This window comes from Xenopus laevis, chromosome 9_10S, assembly GCF_017654675.1.
Source record: "Xenopus laevis strain J_2021 chromosome 9_10S, Xenopus_laevis_v10.1, whole genome shotgun sequence".
NCBI classification, from domain to species: Eukaryota; Metazoa; Chordata; class Amphibia; order Anura; family Pipidae; genus Xenopus; species Xenopus laevis.
In genome coordinates this window covers 60,273,610-60,288,312 of record NC_054388.1, presented here as the reverse complement: position 1 = coordinate 60,288,312, position 14,703 = coordinate 60,273,610, and the positions used below count along the sequence as shown (strand labels likewise).

At 38.4% G+C, this 14,703-nt stretch overlaps 1 protein-coding gene across 4 annotated transcripts; it reads right to left on the bottom strand.

Moving 5' to 3' along the window:
- Window positions 1-3,095: 3,095 nt before the first annotated feature.
- Window positions 3,096-14,688, bottom strand: arl6ip6.S (ADP ribosylation factor like GTPase 6 interacting protein 6 S homeolog). Of its 4 annotated transcripts, none has more exon segments than NM_001096971.1 (5): window positions 3,096-4,431; window positions 7,117-7,249; window positions 8,735-8,788; window positions 11,904-12,290; window positions 14,513-14,688. In NM_001096971.1, coding segments are annotated over 4 exon segments (498 nt in total). In that variant the 5' UTR covers window positions 12,121-12,290; window positions 14,513-14,688; the 3' UTR covers window positions 3,096-4,337.
- Between the last annotated feature and the right edge of the window lie 15 nt (window positions 14,689-14,703).

Here is a 14,703-nt window from a genome sequence, read left to right as displayed (position 1 = left end):
CACAAAAAAACCCAAAATACTGGCCCAGAGTACGGTTCTGCAGAGAAGACTTTTTATGTTTACAATGACTTTTGTGGTATTTAGCATTTGTTTTTCAAATATTGTTGGGGTTTTTTAAACAAAAAAATTGCAAGCTGAAACCTGTCTCAATCCTTTGAAACCCAAGGGGACATCACACATCTCCAGTGACATAACCAGCAGCATGGCTGATTGAAATGGAATTTTCATCCATAACAAAACTGAAAGCCCTGCATGCTTGATCGTATGAAATACAGGATAGATTCATTCAGTTTGTTACCATGCTGCATCAAGAACTGAAATGCAAATGATGGTTTCAGTTGATAGCATGGAATCATTTGACATGCCCTGACTTGCAGTGAGACAACTCATTTGCAATAAATAGATTACTAACTAACCATCCCATAAACCTCTATACATAATGTTAACAGTATTACCAGTCCATTATTCATAAACTAAGAGTATTACAAAGGTGAGATTATATGTGTGTGTTAATTGTGACATTATTCATGCAGCATTTAGAATAATGTAGTAGCAAACTAACATTATATGGATAAACCCAGCAGCCATGATTGAATTTGAACCTGAACCGCTTACTGCAGGGCTCCCAAACTGAGGAGCCTGATAGGTGGCTACGGGTAAAGGCCAGTTAAGTAAGATTGATATTTGGGGTGAAAACAAATCTTTGGGGGTGGCTAAGAAGGTTTCTGCACGACGTTGGAACATTGTTGGTGGGATTTGCTTGCATTCATTAGTAAGAGGTCAGGTGCTGATGGATGGTGATCAGGCTGGCTCTCAGTTCATCCCATATGTTGAGGTCAGGGTTCTCCGCAGGCCAGTCTAGTTCTTCCACTCTGGTCGATAAATACACCTTTTTAAACAGGGGGCAATATTGGGCAGAAACAAGAAAGGGCCTTCCATGAAGTGTTAACACAAAGTAGACAACATAGAATTGTCAGTAATGTCACTGTATGAAGCAGTGGCACCTGTGTTGGCTGTAGCGTGCATAACCATTCAGTTATTTCTCTATCACCACCTTATAAAACATACGACCAAGAACGTGTGTGGTAGAGTTGGAGATTATGTCTATCTTTACTTCAGTGGGGGTTATTTATCAAACTTCGAATCAGAAAAAAATCGGATTTGTTTTTTGGAATTTATTATACCCCTAGGCTGAAAAAAGTCTAAATCTGAAAATCTGCCAACTCCAAGCTGTCGGGGTCCTGTAGAAGTCAATGGCAACGGTCCCATTTCAATATTATGGTTTGTGCAGAGTTTCGGCCCAAAATCAGATTTTTTTTGGATCTTGGTGCCAAAAAGGCAGGAAAAAATCTGACTTTTGGCAGGAAAATTTGTTTTTTCTTTGGATTTTTTCCCTAAACCGATTTTAGCAAGCTTTTTCTATGATAAACAAGGTCCAATCGACAATTCGGAGTTGGTTGGACTTTTTTAATAGAAACGAGATAAATTCGGACTTTGATAAATAACCCCCAGTGTGTGAAGTGCAGTTTGAACTTCAATTTGTCATCCAAATTCATAAGCATTTCAGCTGCACCACATCTGCTTGTGAGATAACAAACCAAACTACCTGTGTGTATTTTTGTGAAATGGGTTTAAGCTGAGCCTTTTGGGCATGGCATCACTTCCAGCATGTGCATTGAGCGAATGTCTATTGCTGGAATGTTGAAAATATCCCCACAGATGTACTGGACACAATTACATGCATACCAGGTTGTGTCTAGCTTACCCCCATAGCACTTGTGGTGTAAATTGTTCTTAATATACGCTTTCATTGAAAGTACATTTACATTAAGTACTCATTAATAAAGATGTCCTATTCCAATACGCATAAACACAGGACACAAATTTTAATATAGAAAGCACTTTTTCAGCAATGGAAAAAAAAGCCAGAGAAGTGATGTTGCACCATGATCCCAGTCAATCTAAAAACCAGATTCTTACGGTAATGTGCTAAGAACTATAGCATATAAAGTGCTTGTATTGCTGGTTTTATAATACCACATTGTCTGCTCTTCACAGCAGCTCATTGGAAGCCTTTCACCTAGGGGCCGATTCACTAAGGGTCGAATATCGAGGGTTAAGTAACCCTCGATATTCGACTAGGAATTAAAATCCTTCGACTTCGAATATCGAAGTCGAAGGATTTAGCGCAAATAGTACGATCGAAGAATAATTCGTTCGATCGAACGATAAAATCCTTCGAATCGAACGATTCGAAGGATTTTAATCCAACGATCGAAGGAATATCCTTCGATCAAAAAAAAAGTTAGGCAAGCCTATGGGGACCTTTCCCATAGGCTAACATTGACTTCGGTAGCTTTTAGATGGCGAACTAGGGGGTCGAAGTTTTTTTTAAAGAGACAGTACTTCGACTATCGAATGGTCGAATAGTCAAACGATTTTTACTTCGAATCCTTCGATTCTAAGTCGTAGTCGAAGGTCAAAGTAGCCCATTCGATGGTCGAAGTAGCCCAAAAAAACCTTCGAAATTCGAAGTTTTTTACCTTCGAATCCTTCACTCGAAGTTAGTGAATCGGCCCCTTACTGTGCCAGGTGACAAAATGCCCATTGCAATATAGGACCCCCAGTCCCTGGGCATTTAAATGCCATTTTATATGATAAAATTGCCTGTTCTACTGACATTTGATTCAGTTCCATACGCATAAACTCTTATGTTCACTTTAATGGTTACGGTTATATCCTATTCTTAGTAACCTTACAGTTGGTATTTATTTTTATAGTTTTTACATTTTATACCTTCAGCCTTTTTTCAGCTTTTGTTGTATTGCTGCCACTTGTTCAGTATGATGACTACATTTATGCCAATATTAGTTGTAGATGCAGGAACACTTAAATGAATGAAATAGAATACAAAATACAAAACTAGTTATCTTTAAAATAAATTCTTTTTTTCTGCATTATTAATGGCATGTATCTGTTCCAGTAAATTACTAAAACAGTTTTCTTTTTTGTATATATAAATGTTTTTGTTTTTTTTTTTTAATTATAGAGCTTAGTAATAAGATATGTGAAAGGCATATTATATAGCCCTTGAATTTACACTAAAGGGGAAGTATTTCCATTTATTGTCCTATATAAGAAGAGAATAGCATTATGTCAGAAACCATGTAACTTACGACAGAAGGTGCTGCACCAGTTTGCGGATAAAAGACCTCTCGGATGCTTTGATTCATGCGTACAATCCAGAATCTTTCAAATCAGACTGTATGAAAGCTACAAAGGCATCTACATTAATACAATACCAATGCCCCATTACATTTCCATCTTACTAATATATTAGTGGTTCTGTAAACAAATGAGAACTGAGTTATGGGGGGCAAATTTACTTAAGGTCGAATACCGAGGGTTAATTAACCCTCGATATTCGACTGTCGAAGTTAAATCCTTCGACTTTGAATATCGAAGTCGAAGGATTTAGCGCAAATAGTTCAATTCGAAGGATTTTAATCCATCGATCGAACGATTTTTCTTCGACCAAAAAAAGCTACCAAAGCCTATGGGGACCTTCCCCATAGGCTAACATTGACCCATTCCCCATTTAGGTGGCGAACTAGGGGGTTGAAGTTTTTCTTAAAGAGACAGTACTTCGACTATCGAATATGGTTGAACAGTAGAACGATTTTTAGTTTGAATCTTTCGATTCGAAGTCGAAGGTCGAAGTAGCCCATTCGATGGTCGAAGTAGCCAAAAAAAACCATTTGAAATTTTTTTCCTCTCTTCCTTCACTCGAGCTAAGTAAATGGGCCCCATGGTGTACAAATAATTTAGCACTGCAATTTTAAAATATTTGCCTGCAAAAATAACAATTTCATTCACACATTTATAAAATATTTCTAAATACCGAACACCGATTCATTTTTCTACTAAACAATTTATACTCGCAAAGCCCAAAATAGATCATATAAATGTAAAAACTGTACATATGGCATTAATATTACATATAAAAGGTTCAGCCAGGGACCTGCTACTTGTGGAAAGCTGGATGCATAGAAGTGCAGGTGTCCTGATAATACAATACCCCAACCAGGCTATAATTATGTGCTAAAATGACCTAAAATGTGTATCGTTCACCATATGAATTGGATGTGCTCAAAAATGTAAGACTAAAGATTCCATAATAGCTATTTGAAAAATTACAAAAAAACATTTTTTAAAAACTGGACATGAAAAAAAACATCACTTAGCTAAAATTATTCCTCCATATACATAAAATCTATGCTGTTTTACATAATCCCAGGTCCCAGAAGTCCGTTTATAAAAATGGTGATGCTGTGCAATTATAGCAAACACCAGAGAACTGTCAGAGCTGCTACAACTCCATTGAGTATTGCCATAGTATAGCCCATGTGGAAGGAATGGCCAGTCATTTTCCTAGAAAGAGAAAGGAAATTGTTATTTAAAAGTCAAAAAGACCTTGAATCAATCAGATATATTAATTATACGAATTAAGACTCAGGTAATCAAAATTCGTGGAGAGGGGGGTTGGCAGTTGCAAAGTACAAACTAATACAAAAAGAGCCTTGAGACAGCAGACAGTAAATGTACAATGAAGGTAATAGTTATTGGCTTATGAGACAACAGGTCTGAAGAACTAGAATTCAGTCCACAAACATGGCAGAGATTCAACCCCCCCCCCCAAAAAAAAACAAATAAGCGTAGAGGACTATAACCTTTTTAGAAATTTATTTTTCGCGTTACACACTTTTTATGCGAATAACACTTAAAACTCCAGCCACACATTACAGGTATGATTTAACTCTACAATATGCTACGCCTTTACTTACATACTTTAACCTAATTGGACCCCTTGAAGATTAACAGGCTCATGTGTTTGTGTTGTTTTAGTTCCTGCTTAATTTATATTTTCAGTACTATTTCTTCTCACCTCTAAATTCAGCAGAACAAGGATCATTATTTTAACTTACTATTCTTTGCATTTTTGTTTGCTCGTCTAAAGAGTTGTCTTTTGTGGTGTATTAAGGAGCATGCTTAGCAGAGATTGTAGCTGGTGAGTGGTGAGTAATTAGTACAGCATTACATTGTATAACACCGAAAAGTTGAAGTGTTTAAAAGGAATGACAATCACATTTAACTGTCAATGTGAAAGCAAGATGGGTCTGTCCCATGTTTTAATGCTTTCCTTTGGCCAGTTGCTTTCTTCTGCAATGATGGCTAGGCCCATCAAATTGATAGACTGCATGTTGAACTTAACTATATTAAATGGACTCTGTCATGATTTTTATGGTATAGTTTTTACCATTTCACAATTGATCTGCTTTCAGATAAGCTATTGTTTCGCCTACACAATGCAACTAGATGAGCTATGATTTGGGTGAGCTGGACAAGATTTTCGCAGTTGAGTGCTATCCTCATATCTATCACCAGGTGAGGAGCATTTTTAGCAATATGGATTATTAAAGGAATTGTTCAGTGTAAAAATAAAAACTGGGTACATAGATAGGCTGTGCAAAATAAAAAATGTTTCTAATATAGTTAGTTAGCCAAAAATGTAATGTATAAAGGCTGGAGTGTTTTGATCTATAACAAGTCAGTCAGAGCACTACTTCCTGCTTTTCAGCTCTCTTGGTTTCCACTGACTGGTTACGCTGGCTACCAGGCAGTAACCAATCAGAGACTCGAGGGGGGGCCACATAGGTCATATCTGTTGCTTTTGAATCTGAGCTGAATGCTGAGGATCAATTACAAACTCACTGAACAGAAATGTCCCATGTGGCCCCCCTTTAAGTCGCTGACTAGCTCAGAGTTATAGAGCTGAAAATCAGGAAGTTGGACTCTGGCTGTTTTATTAGACATAGGTTGACTCCATTTTTTATACATTACATTTTTGGCTAACTAACTATATTAGAAACATTTTTTATTTTGCACAGCCTATCCATTTACCCAGTTTTTATTTTCACACTGAACTATTCCTTTAACGTATATTAACAAACATGTTTCCCCATAACGGAATCTTTTTAATATAATACTGTATATATAAGTATAAGTATTTTCCGTCAGTTTAAATAGAGTAAATGATTCCACACAATGTTGGAGTGCTCTGACCTTGCGTAATGGATCCCTTAGGACCAGGTGCTTGTACAGTGTTAAATCCTACCTGCCACGGGTTACAAGTTCAATATAGTAGTCCAATACACTACAGCACACTGTAGAATGAACGATTGCTTAGAAAGGTGAATTTATTGGCTCATAATTTAGAGCAGACAATAAACATGGCAACGTTTCGGGCCTCGCAGGACCCTTTATCAAGCCTGTGAAATCAACTGTTGTTCTGTGTTAAATAGGGGAAAATATGGGTGAGGAAAATGTGGGTGGGGAAATTAATGGGTGGGGAATTGGAGAGTGCTAAAACGAACAGCTGTGTCAATAATAAGTTATATTTGTATTAAAAACGTCCCAATTCCACTCCAATCCATTTCGCTTTGGACAAATCCTATGTCCCAATGACTCCAATTCCTTTTTATAAAAACGATTTTTCAGTCGCATAGTGCCTCTGGATTCCAATTAGTGTTCAAAAAATTGTCTTTTGTGTCCAAATAATTTACATCATGGTATCTTTTCACCACACTTGGAATGTGTCCAAAACTTTCAAAAATATGCAGTTTCCTTTTAAAAGTGACCAATGTGAACAAAACAACAAATACAAGTGAAAATGTACTCAAAAAAGAAAAGAAACTAAGTATATCTTTCTCCTCAAAAGGAAACAGCGTGTATCTTTTTTTTAAAAAATCAGAGGATCTGAGACGCTTAGAAATTACCTTATTCATACTGCATCCTTGTTTCAGTTCTGTGACTATTCGATTCATGCAGAAGGTACATTTCAGCACTCAGAATGTTCCGATATATAAGCATTCTTTAATAACTTGGTATTTTTTAACCAGTTGAAATACCAGGTTATTAAAGAATGCTTATATATCGGAACATTCTGAGTGCCAATAAATTCACCTTTATAAGCAATCGTTCATTCTACAGTGTGCTGAAGTGTATTGGACTACTAGTTTAAATAGAGTAAACATGAAATGCAAGCAGTGAATTTACCTGAAGCGCGCAGGAGAAAGTGGAGTTGGAGGAAACATCCCTGGTTCATAAGAATCAAAGTAGGTGACAGTCCACGAGAAGCTGCAGCAGGATAGACCCGCTAGAAGGGACAACGCAAGAAGACTCCAGAATCCTGCATTAGAACAATAAATTTTATGTGTGGCTTTTTAACATATTTACATTAATGATTTTATGTAAGCATAGGGAAAAAGTTCATAGAAAAAAAATGTTGTGAGTGGTGCTTTTTATGCAAAGAAATAACTGGTTACTGCTTCATATACATTTTAACCTGGCACAGTGTATATAATGAATGTGAATCTAGGCACTGCCATAATAGCATGACTCGCTTGGAATTTCTATTAAGTTTTACAGCCTGTGAACGACTATAGAATTAGCGCTTTCCAGAAAAATAGTGCTCAAAAGCCTACTTTATTGGGAAGTGCCCTGTTTCATTGAAACTCCCAATCATAATTCATCAGAATTAAAAGTGATTACAGTTTAAAATATTGTTTAAAGGAGAAGAAAAGTAATTTTAACTTGGGGGTGCCAAAAGTTAAGCGCACCCAAATGATTGTATTTACTTACCTGACACCCCGGGCCAGTGCTTCTATCAGCAGAAAATTGCATTCTACTGCATGTGCAGTAGAATGAAAGCTGGCTTGAAGCAGAAAAAGACACTCCTTCTCCTTTAACATGGTATAGTTATGAAGAAATAGTTCATAACTCTGAATAAATCTATGGTAAATATTTGTGCTTTCATGGTGCAGAGATTTTATTTATGCTTTTGTTTCGATTTCCTTTTTTATAAAAAGCATTAGGCATGTCATGGATTATAACAGATATCTTAGATATACACATAGAGTCAGACCACAAAACCTGAACAACTACTTTTTAGACTGGTTTCCTTACAATTTACTACATTGTAGCTTTTAAAATAAGGAAATATATGAACTCTGAACTAGTAATGTTATGGAAAACAGTACATGATTATATGACAAAAGTAACCAATAGGATAACAGCAAGGAATTAAACATTCAGCAAAAACGACGTAAACCAATAAAAAAATAAATCCCACCTGGAGGCAAAGTAGAGGTGGAGAAAAATTAGTGAGAACTAATTCATATAAATGTTTGACAAAACTGGTCAGCCAATGCAGCTGCAAAAGCTTGACTATAACCATTAATCATTTTAGTGTATTCACAATCACAGTTTGAATTATTTAAGGAACAGTAACACCAAAAAAATTAAAGTGTCTTAAAGTAATGAGAATATTATTTACTGTTCTCTGTGCTCGTAAATAACAGATACGTTAACAGATACGTTCTGAAGAATCCCATTGTATACTACAGAACTTATCTGTTATCTACTGTGTATCCTGTGCTTGAATGGCTGTCCCCATGGCTACACAGCAGCTTGTTTAAATAAACTATAGTTATGTGTCTAAAGCAAGCACACAAGTTTTTATCAGCGCAGGGCAAAAGTCCATTATACTGTCATTCCTTTAAAACATTTTAATTTTTGGTGTTACTGTTCCTTTAAGTCCAGGGGGCATAATTAGTACAGAATAATGAAATAATGTAATTAATATTAACATAAAAGCAAACTTTATTGTTCATACCTAAAAGGCTAATCTTCTCTCCTTCGTCATTAATTTCTCTTCCAGATTGCATGTCTACAGTTTAAATGGAGAAAAATGAGAGCTAGACAGAAACATGCATTTAAGAAGATCATAGCAATCCAAGGCTATGTGCCAGAAAAACCCCACTTTATCTAAAATCTACATATAAAGCATATTTGGGCTATGTATTAAAGGGATTGTTCACTTTCAGACACTTTTTTTTCAGGTCAGTTGGTTTCAGATTGTTCACCGGAAAAAAAGAATTTTAACCACTACTTACTACTTTCTATTTATGACTATTTTTCTAATATTGAAGTGTAAAGTTTAATTTTTCACCTTCTAAAGCAGGGGTGTCCAAACTTTTTTCACCAAGGGCCATATGCAGTAAAATACATAAACAGCTGGAGGTGAAGTACATAGGTATGCCGTGCAGGTCCTCTCCATTTTTAATTGGCCCGCTTAGCGCTGCAAAAAATGTGTTGGCCACGCCTATTTTTGGCCACACCCCCTGATTAACATGCTCATTTTACAAATTGTAAATAAGTAACACACACATACAGCCACACATGCAGTAACACGCATACAGACAGATACACACACACACACAGTAACTCACAAACTCAATCTGTAACTGACACAGTAAGGCAGTGATCCCCAACCAGTAGCTCGCAAGCAACATGTTGCTCTCCAACCCCTTGGATGTTGCTCTCAGGGTCCTTAAAGCAGGTGCTTATTTTTGGATTCCAAGCTTGAAAACAAGTTTTGGTTGCATAAAAACTAAGTATAGTGCCAAGTAGAGCCTCCTGTAGGCTACCAGTCCACATAGGGGCTACCAAATAGCCAATCACAGCCCTTATTTTGCACCCCAAGGGACTTCTTTTATTTGTGTTGCTCCCCGACTCTTTTTACATTTGAATGTGGCTCACAGGTAAAAAAGGTTGGGGACCCCTGCAGTAAGGTCTCCCTTGCCGGGCTGCAGCCACCCTAAATCCACCCCTCCCCCAAGTCAATCACGAAGCAGTTACTCACAGATCATCACATGCACACACAGTTCCAGCACATTCAGAATGTAACAGGCAGGCCACCGCCTTGATGAACAGCACCAGGATCCAGCCCAGGTTTGGCAGCAGTGTAGAAGGGGAATGGAGCCATGCTTCTAGGAGTTTAGGACTTCTAACATGCTTCTCAGGGTCTCAAACACTGATGCACTGTAGGTTCCGCCCAACAATGACGCCGTAGTTAGAAACTTGTTTTCCTGGCTGCTGAGAAACTTGTCGGGACTTTTAGGGGGGGGGGAGGGATTTTTGCACGCTGCGGGCCAATTAAAAATGGATATCGGCACACATTTGGCCCACGGGCAGTAGTTTGAACACCCCCTATTCTAAAGCAAATCTGGGAGGGGGGGGGTTGCAGACTAACCATTTTAAATTTATACATTAAGTTGATACATTGGTTACGTTTGTCCCTGCTGAGCAGAATCTCTCTTTCAGAAAGGAAGGGGGTGGGGCTTCATGCTAGGCAAGGAAGTGAAATGAGCTGGAGATTTTAACTAATTGTGAAGAAACTACAGCAGGCTGAATGCTGGGACTAAGGTAGGTTATTCTAGGGGACTATTTAGAGAAATATGAGAAATAGTTAAAAAAAGTTTAGTTCTTAAATGTAGTAAATTGTAACAGCTCAGAAAGCTCCTGGATCACCGAGCTGCTGGACTAAAACATCAGACACAGGAGCATTAAACTTTAAACTTATATTTTGGGAAAATGGTAAAAAATGTAAAATGGAAAGCAATTGAAAAAAGTCTTTGTTTATTGTGAACAATCTCAAAACAACTGAAAAAAATTGTTTGGAAGGTGAACAACCCCTTTAATTTTCTGCTATAAATTGATATGGTCATTGGTTGCTAGGTTTTGCAAATCACGCCTCCACCAAACAGCTGTACTGTGTGTGCTTAGGTCAAAGACCCATCATGCTTGTTTGTCTGCGGATCATAACTAAGAGCAAGTATTGAGACTTTGAAAGGTGACTTCACCCTGACACTGCTACAGCTGAAGATGTCAAAGCATGAGATGATGACTCTACTGCTGCACTGCTATGGAAAGGTTATACACAAAATTTCTTATGCGTTCAAGGTCCTCAATGCTGATAAACAACAAATTGTCAGTGGGTATTGGCATAACGTTGAATCACTTTTTTTCTTTACTTGCCTTATTAGCATCCCATGGTTTTCTTAGAACTGATAGATACAAAAAAACATTGGCCTTAGCAATCAAGCAGGGTTCACTGTTCAGTAGCAATGAATACCAGTATTTAGACTTATATCTTGAAAGAAGGGCAAACAAATTCAGTTATAATTGATATATAGCACCAACAGTGCTTTACATAGATTGTCTAAATTATTCATCATTCACATCAGTCTCTGCCCAAGCAGAATTTTAAGTCAGTATGGTCAGTTTTATTAAGGGCCAATTAAAGGACAAGTAAAGCCTACATTTTCCTACCATGTATATAAGTTGAGCATATCTTTCCCACCCAAGCCACATAATTTGTACTGCATATACACCCTCCATTTGCCAGCGCCATCACATTTTCCTAAAACAAATAGCTTTCACCCGGCACATCATCAGTAACATTTACATTGGCAAACAGGACATGTATGCTATAAAGTTCATGCAATGCAGGTTTACACAGGCACAGTATACTTTGACAAAAAAAGTTCTGCTGGGGTTGAGCATTGTAATGGTTAAACTGAGCTCAGGGGAGGTTGTTGGGAGAAAAAAAAATAGGATCAGACAACTAGAGTTTCTATAGGAACCATCAATGCTATCTCTTCATTGTCTTTAGACTGAAGGGTGTGTTTAGTAATCTGAGAAGAACTGAGCATGCTCATGAGCCAACAGCCACAGTAAATTCCTGAGGGAGGGGCAGAGTAGTTAGAGAAGGAATCCTAAGTGATTAAGGGGAAGCTGCAGCCTTTCTGTTAACCTTTTAAAAACCAGAGTGGCAGGTATCTAAATATTTCAAATAGGCTGTTCACTGATAACATTTTTGCGGGTGGGGGTTTACATGTCCTTTAATCTGGGAAGAGACCAATGCAAACATAGCGAGAACACAGGAGGAAGTAATGCTATCCACTGTGTGATGATTAACTGTATACAGAATTGTCACATACCTTGTATAACGAGATATAGTACTGCAAGCAAAACAGAGAGAATGCAAACAACGACAAGGCAGCACAACATTGACAAAATTCGGGTGGCCCATCTTTTATGCCGTTTGACAGTCACCACTTGTGACACAACAGTCCCATTACGTCCAAATTTCTCAGGGCTTGGACTGGGCATCGATTCTTCTGTCACACTGCCAGCTGTTGAACGGAGAGGAGTCATAGCCTCATGTAAGTCAGCATCCAAGTTTCTCACCAGTGAGGTTTCTCGATTGTCAGCTTTTGAAGCCCATCTTTGGTTTTGGGATGTGAATGTGCCTGACAATACCAAATTGCGACTGCTGCTTCTCAACTGCCTGGTGCTTCCAGCAAAGGACAAATCCATCAAGGAACCTGAAAATAAGCACAATGACACAGCAATGATGGGCTAAGCTATGTGACAGCTGTTCAATGATATTTTATTGTTAATACAAACTAAACTCGTTACAGTGTACTGAAATTATGTTTCACCAAAACTCCACAATAAAATAAAAAGGAATTTTTTCATTTACAAGTTCCACTTTATATTTTGGTTTTAAAGGAACAAAAACACCAAAAAATTAAAGTGATAAAAATATGATGTAGTGTTGCCCTGCACTGGTAAAACGGATCAGTTTGCTTCAAAAACACAACTATAACTCATATAAACAAGCTGCTGAGTAGCAATGGCGGAAACTGAAAAAAGGGTATATGGCACAGGTTAAATAGTGGATAACAGATAACATCATTATGTTCTACAGAGCTTATCTGATATCTGCTGTGTAACTTTAGCCTTTCTCCTCTGTAGAACATAATGTTATCGGTTATCCACTATTTAACCTGTGCCATATAGCCTTTTTTCAATTTCCGCCATTGCTACTCAGCAGTTTGTTTATATGAACTATAGTAGTGTTTCTGAAGCAAACAAATCAGTTTTACCAGTGCAGGGCAACATTACATATTTTCATTGTAGCGAAAAAAAGGCTGTATCCTTGTGTACCGCAATAAAACTACCGGTACTTATAATTTGACAAGCCTGCCTAGAGGATTGGTCTTTGGAGGTGCCTGTTTTTTTTTTCTCTACACGGTGGTCCGCTCCCTTAAGGTGGCCAGACGTAGAGATCCGCTCTTTGACAATGTAGCTAAACGAGCGGATCTTTCCCTGATATGCCCTCATCAAAGTGGGCGATATCGGGCTGAATCGTTGGCCTTAGGGCCCAACGATCTGATCTGAACGGATCCGATATGGGCGGTTGGATCGCGGGACCGCATAGATCACAGGCGCGTTCTGTCAGGATTTTTTTAACCTGCCCGACTTTCGGCCAGATATCAATCGGGGAAGCCTGTTGGATGGGCCCACACACAGGCCAATCAGCTGCCGACTCTTACTGTCGGCAGCTTTTATCGGCTCATGTATGGGGGCCTTTAGCGGAGGGCTCAGGGCGGTCCACCGGGACCTCTTCTCACAACTGGCGAGTTTTACTGAAACCTGAGAATTTTCTAATTATATATTATATACTACTATCAACGAGTGTTCATTGTTTATATCAGGGGTGTCCAAACTTTTGGCTTCTCTGGGCCACATTGGAAAAAGAAAAATTGTCTGGGGCCACACATAAAACACACAAACACTTTTGATTTGTTAAATCAAAAGGAAAATACACAGAAAAGAACTACAATACCAGTTGGATAACCAGATGGAGCTATACATTGGAATACGGGACACCTGGATATTAAATAGACTTATTATTATTATTACTAACTGGGCAATGAGCAGAGTCCCCCCTCCTCCCTACTCCATAGGTCACCACATTGTTACAACACAAGACAGAGGTGGTTGATGTGTCTGGACTTAGAGAGCACAAAGTGTTATTTCACTCTCGTTTTCTCTGTATTTCCATACACTTATTTCTTAAATTTCTTTCTTTTTTTCCCCCTTCTCTTCCTTTTCTCTCTCCTTCAAGCTGGGCCACATTCATATTCATCCTGGCCGCATACAGCCCTCGGGCCGCAGGTTGGACACCCCTGGTTTATATGATATTCTCATTGCATTAAAACACTTTAATTTCTTTGGTTTTACTGTTCCTTTAATGGCAGTGACAGGCAAAAAAGTGCATTGTCAAAGCCTATAGAGGGTGGGTGTGGCACATAGTGCGGCTGCTGTAGACATAGTAATGGAGACATTTAATTAAAGATGCGAAATTGTGTGCAGGTCTAGTAACTAATGATATGTTTACTAACCAGTACTAGGTGCTGTGGGTCACTACCGACTAACAGACCAAGCACAATAAACTTTGCACGTTGGATTAGAATTAGAACACTCCCTGCTGCAGTTCTACGACAAAAACGTGGCTACAGTTAGTTACATACAAAGAAGGTGAAAAAAAGTTACATATAAAGAAAATGTTGCCAAATCGGCACAGGAATACAGAGAAGACTTCTGTTGCGCTATAGGGCCGGTGACGCAGAGCATATGCGACACTAAACCTGCCAAATAGACTCCACATTTTTGTTTCAATGAATAATATATACATTTTCCTAGAGACAGAACTGCGGGCGCAGCTTGATGGCGGAAGGTTTAAAAATCAGTCCGATACCTTCGCTTTCTTCCTTCCACAGCGAGTTCGGTGCTTTTCCTCCCCTTAGTTTCACAGTCCCCCACACATCCTAACTTCTACCCACCCACAAAGGCAGCTATGGCGCCCAGTTTACTCTCCGGACAAAGTAACCAATAGCGAGCCGGCTTTTAGCCAGCATGAATAAGCCCGACCACCATTCGACAGATCCC

Excerpts from the sequence above, each read along its gene's own strand:
- arl6ip6.S (XM_041577885.1), bottom strand. The coding sequence starts at position 12,282 with ATGGATTTGTCCTTTGCTGGAAGCACCAGGCAGTTGAGAAGCAGCAGT. Across the intron at positions 8,789-11,903 it reads ACTATATCTCGTTATACAAG|ACATGCAATCTGGAAGAGAA; the intron begins GTATGTGACAAT and ends TTTAAACTGTAG. Across the intron at positions 4,432-7,116 it reads CTTTCTCCTGCGCGCTTCAG|GAAAATGACTGGCCATTCCT; the intron begins GTAAATTCACTG and ends TTCTCTTTCTAG.